This window comes from Macrobrachium nipponense, chromosome 8 (genome assembly GCF_015104395.2).
Source record: "Macrobrachium nipponense isolate FS-2020 chromosome 8, ASM1510439v2, whole genome shotgun sequence".
In the NCBI taxonomy this organism is placed as follows: domain Eukaryota; kingdom Metazoa; phylum Arthropoda; class Malacostraca; order Decapoda; family Palaemonidae; genus Macrobrachium; species Macrobrachium nipponense.
Window position 1 is genome coordinate 64,896,869 of NC_087203.1, and position 12,886 is coordinate 64,909,754.

Consider the following 12,886-nt stretch of genomic DNA (forward strand, 5'->3'; position numbering starts at 1 on the left):
CACAAGGGAATTTATTACAAATTTCACATGATAAGATGAATTGCTTTATATCAGAGTTCATTCCTTGCCAATAGATACATTCTCTGGCTCTCCGTAGACAGCCCTCAATTCCTATATGTGCTGAATGAATGACCTGCATTATCTTATGTCTGAGGTTTAATGGAATGACTATTCTATTACTCTTAAAAATTAACCCGTCTTGAACTGAGTACTCATCCTTAGTATGACTATAGGCTTTGACTACATTAGGTATCTCATCATTTCCTTCTGGCCAACCTTTTAAGATTAAGGATTTTAAAATTTGCATAGTCTCATCCTGGTCTGTTTCATATTTAATTTCATCAAGACGCTCTTTTCTTACTGGCAAATAATCAAGCATGTTAACTTGCTCAAATTCACTTTCTTCATAATTATCTAATGGCAAATAAGATCTTGAGAGTGCATCAGCCACATACATTTCCTTACCTTTTTTATGTATGATTTCAACATCGTACTGTAGAATGTTAAGCAACATTCCTTGCAGTCGCTTGGGAGCATTACACAAGGGTTTCAAAACAATACTAGCAATAGGTTTGTGATCACTCTCAACAATTATTTTACGACCATAGACATACTCATGAAATTTTCTAAGACTAAAAACAATAGCAAGTGTTTCCTTTTCAATTTGTGCGTACCTTTTTTCGGTTTCTGATAAAGCACGGCTAGCAAAAGCAATTGGTTTACCACACTGTAAAAATACTGAACCTAGCCCATTTTGCGAAGCGTCACACTGTATGACAAGGTCTAAGTTTGGGTCCTAGTACTGCAGTATTGGGGCATTAGTGATTAGCCTTTTTGACTCAATGAAAGCTTTTCCTTGTTTTTCTGTCCAATTCCATTCGGTATTTTGATGAGTTAATTTTCTTATTGGTTCTAACACCTCAGATAAATTAGGAAGGAATTTACTTAAGTAATTAACCATACCTGTAAACTCTTTAACACCAGTTACATCAGTAGGTGGTTTCATATTCAGGATAGCTTCCACCTTTTTCGGGTCCGGCATGAGACCTTTACTTGTGATTTTATGACCTAAGAAAGCGATTTTAGATTTTCTTAATACGGCCTTAGACTTATTAAGTTTTATACCCTTAGCCTGGCACCTTTCCAAAAATTTGATTATCTTACTATCATGGTCTTTAACAGCTTCCTCATACGTTTCACCTACACCATAAATTATAACATCGTCAGCAATACATACAACACCATCAAGATTCTCAAGATTCAAGAGTAACTGTTTTTGGAAAATCTCACCACTAACATTTAAACCGAATGGTAGTCTGAGCCAACTGTAGCGACCAAAAGGGGTTTGAAAAGTGGTTAAAAAACTAGATTTTTCATCAAGTACACAATGCCAATACCCATTGGCCAAATCAAAAGATGAAAAAACCTTTGCCTTTGACAGTTGGGGTAGAATATCATCAATTACAGGGGTAGGATGATGTTCCCTTTTCAGAGACTTGTTTAAAGCTTGTGGATCAATACAAATTCTTAAATCCTTATTTTTCTTTTCAGCTACAACCATCCGACTCACCCAGTCAGTAGGTTGGTCAACTTTAGCTATTATTTTATGTTTTTTCATTTTATTTATTTTCTTACATACTCTGTTTTTAAGGTTAATTGGAACTCTGCATTTAGGAATCACTACTGGTTCTGCATTTGTGTCAATGGTTAGTCTAACAACATTTTGGAATGTACCCACATCAGTATTAAATACATTGTCATATTTATCAAGTACATCTTTAGTTGCAGAAATATTTTCATAATTAACTGTAATAAGTCCCATTTGCTCTGATGTTCTTTTACTTAATAATGGAGTGTATTTACAATCAACAACCAAAAATTCAAGGTTATATTTCTTCCTATTCTTGCAATTTCTAATTACTAACCTGCACTTTCCCTTAGGTCTAACTGTGTCTAAAGTCCACACTTCTAGGGTAGTGTCACAAGGCTTTAAATTGACATTAGGAATTAAATATTGAGGAATCACATTTACGCTAGCTCCACAATCAACTTGAAATTTGATTATTTTACCATTAACTTCAAAATCAGCTTTAATTAGCTTATCCTTTTTACTAGACACTTTAAGCAAATATTCACATTCAGATTCATCTGAACTACTCACATCAAAGTCATTGTCATTACCTGATACATAATTTATTTTCCTACTACTGAATAATTATTAATAATATAACACAAGATCCAGCCATGCCCTAATGGGGAACAGTCAAGTAAAGGTTTATGAATGTTCAAAACAAACACCTGATAGTTTGCTCGAGTAATCTTAAGTTGGAGCGAGTCTTGATCTGGAGTGATCCGAAGTGTTGACTTATGTTTCATCTTTTTCCACCTTGAAGCACGAGCTTCTCCAAGAGTTTTGATGACTTTGTCATTATACACAAATTGAATGGTGAACTCTGTCATGCTGCTTGGAGTGTTCTGTGAGACTGGAAAGCTTGACCCAAGTGTTTGTAGAAACTGTCTGGCTTGTCTTGATTTCACTATGTTGTCATATAGTACAGCCTCTTTCCATGACCAAAAAATGCTGCAGCTGCACCTGATCCTATGAAGATGTACAAAGCAATACTGACAGGAACAATAAACCTCAGGGCAGATTTGGGAGCAGTCATACTTTGCTCTGTTGTCTTTTTATGCCAAGGATAACATCAACATGGTGTGAAACATAGGCCCACAACACTACAATGTCTGTGTCCTCAGCCTTATGGGAAGCTTTTATACTTCGAGATACTATGCTGAGAAGAAATTTTTTATTATATGTGCATGTCACGCTAATGCTTCTCAAGTGATATTTATCAAATACCCATATAATCTTCCAGTGAACACAAAAGACTGTGAGCATGACAGAAAGGCAGGCATTGAAATGGTCGGCAATATCTACATGAAGAGGGACATTAAATTGCCTTCACCTCAAGAATTCGATAGAGTCTTTCAAAATCCTCAAAACATAACCAGGCTTCAACAGTTCTTGATGAAAGAATTTCGACGTCATGCTCACCAGAAACCAAATGTGCTCTTCTTATATTCTGTCGAACCAAATGTTGGAACTTAAGTGCTAATACTGATGACGTTAAGAGTTCCAGCCCTTGAATGTCTTCTCACAAAAGCTGTCATCATTATCTTTTACATCTATTCTAAACTGAGACTGGAAAGTTCAAGAGCTCCAGTAATAATAGACACAGACATCGCAGTCTTGTCCCAAATTTGTCCTGAGGAATTGTTCCTGTCATTATTGCTTTGCATATCTTCACAGGATCAGGTGCAGCGGTAGCATTTTTTGGTAACGGAAAGAGGGGTGTACTATATGAATATATGACAACATAGTGAAATCAAGACAAGTCGGACAGTTTCTACAATCACTTGGGTCAAGCATTCCAGTCTCACAGGAAAAGCTCGTGCTTCAAAGTGGAAAAAGATGAAACAAAGTCAACACTTCGGATCACTCCAGATCAAGACTCACTCCAACTTAAGATTACTCGAGCAAACTATCAGGTGTTTGTTTTGAAGAACATTCATCAACCTTTACTTGACTGTTCCCCATTAGAGCATGGCTGATCTTAAGTACTGGAAAATGCCTACCTCTCCGTAACGCCAAGTCAGCTTTTCCAGAAAGATACATTTCCTTAGAGATTCACATGCCATGGACATAGGCATAGAAACAATAACAGATTCTGATTCAGGTGGTTCAGACGCAGATGAACTTGATGACTTTGACTCGTTTGAATATTGAAGTCCTATGTTATGTTAGCAGTCTTTTTTTTATTTGTTTATATATTTCTCTTACATATACATACATACATACTTCAGCCGCTCAGTCATAAATTATACATTTGCTTTTAAGAGAATTCAGTATGCTGGTAGAAATATTAATCCAATTCATTAAGGATTTAATATGTATTGTTTTTTTCTTTTCGTACGGAAGGTCAGTTAAATCATGCTCACACAGAGTTGTACTTATGCAATGACAATTAGGATATAAATGACGACCATATTGGACTCTATTCTCATTTTATCAATTATGATTGATATAGTTTTCAACAATTGCTATAAAAATAAATGTCTTACTTGTTATGAGTGCAAATACACTTACATGGAATTACACACCACTGCTGATTGTCAACAAATGCGGATTATGTGATAGTTTTCAGAATAAGTAATTACTTGGTATCCTGTTAAGCTAAATAAGTTGTGGAAAATCCCTGAGTTGGCTATCAACTTGGAAAGTTATAAAAAAATGACAGAGTATGAAAAGGAGGGGTTAAGTACCCATTACCTTTAATATATTAAATAGAATATATAAGCATTGCCTTATATCCAATTTATAGATAAAAGGCAAAGTTTATCATTAAATGAAAGAATAGTACTTTGTAATTTTTACAAACCCCAAAAGGCCCCAATAGTCAACAACGAAATATCACTAGATGACAAAACATAAGCAGAAAAAAAATTTTCATTTCACTACCCACGATATGTTATCAGCACTAGAATATTTTTCTGGCTAGCTATTATAGCAACCATCATCTTGGGAATTTCAATGTTGACTTATGATCTTCGATGCAAAATGCTTGTAATATGTGCTATCTTTGTTAATTCTACTAATACCATGAACTGGATTTAGATGTCTTTTGATATGATGTCTTGGTGTGCCAAAGATAACTCTCATCAACCGAGGATTTGCTATATCTTATAACCATATGAACTGCAAGTCCATAAACATTATGATGCTGACCAAAGCTGGACATCCCGCCCCCTTGTTTACTCAATGACCTTTTACGTCTTGAAAAACCTTTGCGTTAGTAGGTCATTGATAATTTTCTGACTTCTTCTAACAACCAAAGTTGTAACTTCGATGCAATTAAGATCTTTTTTATTGTTACAGGATAAATATCAGTTACTTTTGACTCGTATCTTCCAACAATATCTATTACAAAATTTATATTAACACTTGCCTTGCAATCTGGCGCTCTTGTAACTTATAACTGTCAGAGTGAAGCTGTCACCAACTCTAAGAAGCATTGTTATTTTCATTTAAAGTCTGTGGCAAATTGTCATTTTTTTCTGGCCACAAAAACTGAGGAATATCTCAATAGTGATAAAATATAACAAGGGTGTCAAAGTAGTATACGTTTGTACTTATCCTTTTTTATATTGGATTTTTTGAAGAAGGCTAAAGTTTTCTTGTTAAAAATATAAAAATGGAATACAAATTTTAATTAACATAATAAAAAATTACATTTCAACCACTATTTAACAATGATAAACATGATACAGCTGGACTTGAATGTAATTACTTATCAAAATCTTTTCAGGTCATTAATAAAAGAAAAAAAGGGGGGAAGTGTCTTATGCGTCGCAGCAATTATTCAGCACTTTGTTACTGAAAATTATATAAAAAAAAGATAGCCATAGAGGGTGACTATAATAAAATCAATAAGATTCTAGAGAACTTGAGCAACAGAATGTTTAGGAAATGGTGAGGGTGAAATAATTTGCCTCCAAAAGCTTCAACCCAGAACTTAGGTAATATACGTCCTTACAAAAATTCTGAAGACTACAGACCTATTTTAGCCTGTTCCTGTAAATCTCAGAAACTACCTGATATTTACAGAAACAGATAAAATTTGCCCCGTATTTAAGCTCAACCTTGAAAGTACGTGGTTAGTCTCAAGTATTATGAAGGGATGTTCGTACTCCTTATGCTTTCGTCTTTTATTTGAAAAAGTTATTATCCATCATGGCTAAGTTAAGTAAAATATAAATTTATAACCATTATACAACTCAACCGATGTCAGAAAAGAACAAACGCATGGGCAAATGGCAGACGAATATTCACAGAAAAAATCTCGACCAGTGTTATAGCTTCTCTTCAGGCCGCATTCAAAACTGTTTCTATATAAATATGGAGTCCAATGAATAAAGCACCCGTAATGAATAATAAAAGAGAATTCACTTTCACTGCCTTTACCACTGTAGGTTCAGAACAGGTGTTTTTAGAATCAATAGTCAAGGATATTGCATGAGACTTAACATATAAACGATTTTTCCATAAGTTTCTCCTGTTCTGTTCGGTGAATGCATAAATCAGTCCCTATATAACCATTTTTTCACAGACAACATATACAGTTTTGAAGGCGCCATCTTTAGAAAAAAAATGTTAGCATGAAGCAAGTACTCAAATTTTTCTGAGTAGAAAAAATCAATATCCTATCTTCCACTTCGAAAAATACTAATTCGTTCCTATGATTCACTTCAGCTAATGGCCGGGTCCCACTGGCGAGAGGATGAATTGAGGATGAAGTATTGAGGATACAAATTGTCGTGGATTCGGGCGCTCTTTTATCTGCAACAGAATTGACCAAAAATGACAGATTTTCCGCAATAGTGTGCGGATAAGAACAGTATGAATTGCGGATATATTAATAATGTATTGCGGATGTATCACGAATAAAAGCGAATGCCATTGCCATTGCGGATGGCCTCCCAGGAGGGTCAAACTGGTATCTCGCCAAATGCATTGAGGATATATGAAGAACAACCACGGATGAATAATGGATGTATTGCGGAAGCGGATCGGAACCATTGCAAATATCACGGATGTATCGCGGATGCATTGCGGACGTGTTCAGGAAACTGCGGTTGTATTGCGCATGCTGGCATAAGGCCAGCTAAATATATAACAACAGTATTCACACCAACACCATAGCGACAATACCATGTACCCACAGCTGGACTCATACTGACAACAATGTCGATTTCTGTTCGAATTATATATCAGTTTGGGTGTACGTTAAGTGTTCGTTATCGATTCACTAATTGTTCGCTAATCAGACACAACACAAACGCTCAATTTGTGACAAATACGTAAAATTCACAATTATATTATTTTATTTCGTGATATGGACGTGATAGGGACGCTCTACATACGGTTTACATAATACATACTCTCCCAGTCCGCTACCAAGCCGCAAATACCCGTGAGTTGCGGATAACAGCTCATGTATTGAGTATGTATTGCGGATGACATCTACAACCAAAATTTTATGTAGCTCAAAAAAAGGGGAAAAAAGGGGCCTCTGCGGATAATTGCGGACGTTTGCGGATGTTGGCCGATTGATACAAGCATGTATCACGAATATTGCGGATGTTTAGCGAATATCACCCAATGTCGTGCGCAATTCATCCTAAACGCACTCGACGGATGAATCGCTTAACGTTCTTAACGATACTTGTCTGCAGCAAAAGCAATTAATTCAGAGGATGCATTGAAAATTAAATGAGCTACTAGTAGCTCGTGTAGTTTTTGCGTCAGTCTTCGTTTCTCTAAAAATCGGTGCATTTCAACATTTATGCAATATGCTGGATGATTTTGTTCAGCTGAAATTGCACTCATATCGCCACTTCTTGCCAAAATAAATATTTATTCTCGTTTACCTTTAACGTGGGGATTTCCTTTCTCGCTTTGTATCAAGTTTGTCATGTCTCTCGGGAGGATTTGAATACACCAGATGCTTTGTGAATACTTTTGCCAACATGTTCGCTCGAAAATTGTTGAATCGAAAAATGACCATCGAACAAATGTCCGTTAACCTAAGTAACAGTGCATAACGATAATAATAGAGAAAAATACTTGAATGACAATGATCACCATCTCCGGTTCCTACGTATGATTTCCATGAAAATCATATGGAAAAAAGGGATCAAGGCCGAAAATATGTCTCTCTATATTATCATATAGTAATAAATTTGACAAAAAAACCTCCATGCACATATTCAGTTCAATATCAGAATAAGAACAGAAGATCTAAAATCAACCAGGTGTTTTCCTTCCCAATAGCATATTGCTATCATTCTGTAGACGTTTATCAGTAAGAGTTTCTTACAGATAATTTGTAGATGATGCAGGTTATATCTCACACAGAGTTCAACTTCAAAAGATATCATCGCTGACAGAAACTTATAGACACAAACGACGCAAAGTGTAACAGTCAGTATTGTCCTTCATTCCTGCCCTATAACCACTATATATTTGCTGATCTCATTTTCCCAGTGGAAGAGCACAGAAGACGTAAGTAACGACTTCATTTTTACCTATCTAGGTATCGTCATCACAGATTCACCAAATGGTACAAAGTACCTTTATCCTTAGTTCTTTTGCTATAAAATAAATGGAATGTAATCAGTACGGAAACGAGTCAAATCTTGACTTCCAATGTGTTCTTTTTGGCCCTCAAGATGAGCTGAAAGTATTAATTAACTAAATTGTGAACATTTTAATGATTAGGAACTATTTCATCATCAAAGGCTATTACTGAAATTTATTTTTTCAAACCTTCAACTTTTAAATACAGTACGCCAAGAGCTTGGTAATGCGCCACAAAGATGTACGTAGTGTTTTCATGAATCACTTGTTGACAATGGGTATATCAATCTTAAATCATTTAAAAATGTTCCAGGTTTCACAACAAACTCCATCAATCAAAATAAAAAATGCCTCGAAAGATTGTAGCCCTCCTGTGGCTTACTTTAGCAAGGGAATTTGTTTTTCTCCGGGGTCAAAATATTAGCAGTCTTCTGCCCTCCAGCTCAATTCCTTCGTCAACAACAGAACCACCAGTTTATGAATGCCCGGCTCGCGAGGAAATAAAGCCCTGTGTTTGTCACCTCATTGGGGAAAATCAGATGGAGATGGACTGTTCCAAAGTTCTGGATGGAGATGAACTCAGGAGAGTTTTCAGCCAAGAGTTTCTGTTTTCCGATTTCTATAGACTAGTCATGACTGGAAGTAACTTGACTGTCTTGAGAGAAGGCGACCTAGGAGTATCGTCCTTCACAGAAATATACATAATGAATGGTAACCTTGTTGAAATAGAAGACCTGGCTCTGGCAGGCAGTGCAGACACTCTGGAATACTTGGATATGTACAACAACCACCTTCAAGGAATTCCAGACATTTCGGCTTTTAGCCGTTTGTCTGGTGTTAATCTCTGTAAGAACTCCTTTACATCATTTCCCACAATGAATTCCGTGACAATGAGGATTCTTGATTTCATAGGAAATCCGTTAATATCTCTTCCATCTGACGCATTCCAAGGTCTTCCAGAAATAGAATATGTTTTTCTTGATCAGTGTAGTCTGACGGGGATAGTTTCAGGCAAGTGCACACCTTGGGTTTCTTTATTTTCTCTGACAAATTCCGACTGGCATATTTAAGAGAGGGGTGTTTGTTTTTTAATTATCTTTTAACCTGTAAAACAATTATCTGGGCTCTTAAATTTAGCGTAACTTCTATCTGAAAAGATAACGGGTTTGATGCAAATGTTAATTGCTCTCATATATTTTTCAAGAGGTGGCTCTAGCAAAATACTTTAAAAGCATCATAGACAATATATCATCTTTACTGAAGTCATTTAATCAAGCACATATTTCATTAATATAGAATCGAGCTGTGTTCATTTTAATGAAAAGCACAGTAAATCAAAAAGTATATTTAAACACTTTTTCAAACTATATTTATTCTCGTATATCATTTTATAATACACTACATTCTTTCTTTCTTTCCAGGAACTTTTGCAAATAATGAAAAGCTTTCCTATTTGAGTCTGGATGGGAACAGTCTGAATTCCCTTCCGCTTGACGCCATTCAGCTAAGCGGACTAACAAGCTACTTATTCCTCCGGAACAATCAACTCGGCCAGTTAGCTAACGGTTCGATTTCCGGTTAGTAAGATTATTCGTTTCAAAACCAGTTGTATTTCTGTTAACTTACGTACACGTAACGTTCAATGGTAACCCAACAAAGATACCATTTGCTTTCTCGCATAGTCACTGACTATGTTATAAGTTTATCTGTTCCTTGAATTGTCCTTAACTATCCAAGGGTAAAATAACTGTATTACTGCACAATGCATACACAAAAATTTTGAAAGTAATGTCACGCTAAAATAGATTTTCTTGAATAAAATGACCGTGAACAGTACAATTTTGTTCCGATAGAGCATTTATTGAAGAAATACCGTACCCTTCCTTAAAACTGCGCAATTTTCAAAGGTCATCGTCATTAAGCAATAAAATTTAACGTTGAATTCTGAAACGCAATTATTTCTCACAAATACCAGGCGTCACAGGCAGTGCTTATATGCAAGGAAACTCTCTAACAGAGTTATACGAGGACGTCTTTCGACCAATGCTCGACGACAACGCGACTGTTTACTTAGAAAGTAAGTAGGATCTTTCATAGATAGTGACCCCCAGGGGTTTAAGAGGGTCATTATCTATGACTAATATTTCTTGGGGTTATGTATTATCTTTATAGTGTCTTTTATGTTATCATGGTCATCCGCAGCAGGCTTTTACTAAACACGCAGGTTTAAAACCAGTGGGGGTCACTCTCTAGGAAAAATCCGGTATGTATTTGTAAAGTATTCTCAACTATAATATACAGCAATGCAATATTTCGCATATCGAACATATGAATTTGAAACCGTTTATGAATATCAGTGAGCATACTGTATTCAAAACAAAAGGTTATGCAAGCCGTGTCTTTGTGATCCTAGTCTATACAGTTTGGACCAATAATCAATACATTAACCCAAGATAAAATATATAAACTTTTAAATTTTGAAAAACGTAATAGAAAGTGCATATTCGTCCGAGAAGGAATGAATAACAAATTCAATTTTTTCTTCACTCCAAGACAATCCCTTCGGCTGCGGGTGTGACATCGCTTGGCTGATTCTCAACCAAACGTTGCTGGAACGCTTAGCCGATTCCCCAAGCTGTTCGGACGGAACTGCTTTTGTTGATCTGGATCCTGCTTATTATGAAGCCATGTGCTGATGGAATAATTTGCGATAAACAATCTCTCTCTCTCTCTCTCTCTCTCTCTCTCTCTCTCTCTCTCTCTCTCTCTCTCTCTCTCTCTCTCACAGAATTTGATGTTTCTTGAAACAATTACACATATGTATCTGTGACAACATCCTCGAACTATGAAAAAAAGATATGTTAACGAATAAAAATCGCTTGAGAAAAATATATATTTGCAGTTATGTAAAGGAACTTTCTTTTTGCCTGCCAGTTATGTAAAAAAGTATCAATATTTGTACGTACAATGAGAATAAAAAAGAGCGACAGACTCGCATCATCATCTGATCACATTCTCTCCCAAATATGCATGTATCTATGTTTGTATGTACTCATGTACTTGATGAGTTGGGATTGTGAACAAGTCAAGTCAGAAAAGTACGATATGCAGTAACAATAAGACCAGGAGAAGGCCCAGAATATCATGGAGAATGGTATGTATGGTGGCTTATAACAGATGGCAATAGAGGGTAAAAACTGATTTAAATGACCAGTTTGGCATATTTTCTATTTTCCACTTTAACTGTGAGTCAAGGATGAAACTACCATGCAAAACATTTCCACAAAATCCATCCTCCAGTAACACCCACGGCCGCACAGTTCCTCCTGACGCCACTGCCTTATTAATCCGACCCAGAAATTGACCCCCTAACCCACCTACATGTATTCATTGTAAAAGGATAAGGCACTAAGAAGCCCAGTGCAAAGCTAAAGGGGGCAGCCCTAACAAAGTCCCCCTAATCAGAATTCCCAACTTACCCAGACTAAAACAGCTCCTACTAATCATTGTAGTCAGTTGTCGCATACATTTTCTTGAATCTCTTTCTATATATATCAGCTGGATCTTCTTGATATTTTGGCACAGCATGTTTTAAACCCTCCGGTAATTTTGGGCAATATAAGAGTACCAGATTTTATTGATTAAGGCAATTTACGCATGAACTTTATAAATTTCCTCACATTCGTAGTAGATATACGAACACCTGTCCTTGGCTTAGCTAAAGAGTTAGGAAAGAAGCTCCGCCCACACGTTTCTGTCTGTCTCAAACTTATGAATAGAAGAGAGTACTAAGATATAGCTTTTATACGTTCTTAATAACTGACAATAACCAATCCTATGCAGTTTTTTTATAATTATCATGCATATTTTATTACCAGGAAAATGACTAGCATGGTATGGGTTGGTGCATCGTCTCTTACTAGGACTGATGCCTCTGGAAGCTATGGTAAAATCATTCAATCACGTCCTGGTGCTTGTACTTTAAAGGGAACCCTTAAAGAGATCATCCCTTACCTTTTAAGAGATTCTTAGCCCACTGGCTACCTTCGCTGCATTATATGCAGCGAATAGCCGTAATGCAAATGCACTGAGGCATCCAAGATGACAATACCGTAACATGTTTGTCATAGCTGATACAGCTGAATGGATACTAGCAGCTATTGGTGAATTCAGACATTTGCGCATATCAGACGACAAAATAAACATACCTGAAAACCACTATACTACTGCCCCTCTAATTTTCTGTCCGTCCACTCATCTGTATCTATATACTGTAAATGAGTCTTGAGGGTATAATAATGTCTAAAAACAATGGAATACAGATAAACTTTAACGTATAAACTAATTTGGGTAAAATGTAAAAAACCATATTGTAGTACACTCTTCCATTCCTAAGTTTGAGACAGAGAGGGAAAAGAGTAGCCAGGGGCTTATTTCCAAACTCTTTAGCTAAACCAAGGACAGGTGTTCCGATATCTACAATGACTGTTGAGGAAATTGAAAATGTTCAAGAGTAAATTACCTTAATCACTAAATTCTGGTACTTCATTATATTGCCCAAAATTACCAGAGGGTCTAAAACATGCTGTGAAACATGCTGTCCCAAAATATCAAGTTACAGCTGATATATGAAAAGATATTCAAGAAAACCTATGCGACAACGGGCTTGATATGGTTAGTAGTAGAGATCAT

The 12,886-nt window shown here is 36.2% G+C and overlaps 1 protein-coding gene and 1 long non-coding RNA gene across 3 annotated transcripts in view; one reads left to right on the forward strand and one right to left on the reverse strand.

Annotated features, from left to right (window-relative positions):
* LOC135223277 (uncharacterized) overlaps positions 1–12,886 on the reverse strand; it is a 561,157-nt gene that overhangs the window by 288,868 nt on the left and 259,403 nt on the right. The window lies entirely within an intron of this gene.
* LOC135223276 (oplophorus-luciferin 2-monooxygenase non-catalytic subunit-like) lies at positions 7,976–11,105 on the forward strand. Its single transcript, XM_064261755.1, has 5 exons — positions 7,976–8,119; positions 8,508–9,205; positions 9,616–9,771; positions 10,170–10,271; positions 10,748–11,105. The coding sequence occupies exons 2-5, from the start codon at positions 8,542–8,544 to the stop codon at positions 10,888–10,890; spliced, it is 1,065 nt and encodes a 354-aa protein (XP_064117825.1). The 5' UTR covers positions 7,976–8,119; positions 8,508–8,541; the 3' UTR covers positions 10,891–11,105.

Excerpts from the sequence above, each read along its gene's own strand:
- LOC135223276 (XM_064261755.1), top strand. The coding sequence starts at position 8,542 with ATGCCTCGAAAGATTGTAGCCCTCCTGTGGCTTACTTTAGCAAGGGAA. Across the intron at positions 9,206-9,615 it reads TCTGACGGGGATAGTTTCAG|GAACTTTTGCAAATAATGAA; the intron begins GCAAGTGCACAC and ends CTTTCTTTCCAG. Across the intron at positions 10,272-10,747 it reads CGCGACTGTTTACTTAGAAA|ACAATCCCTTCGGCTGCGGG; the intron begins GTAAGTAGGATC and ends CTTCACTCCAAG.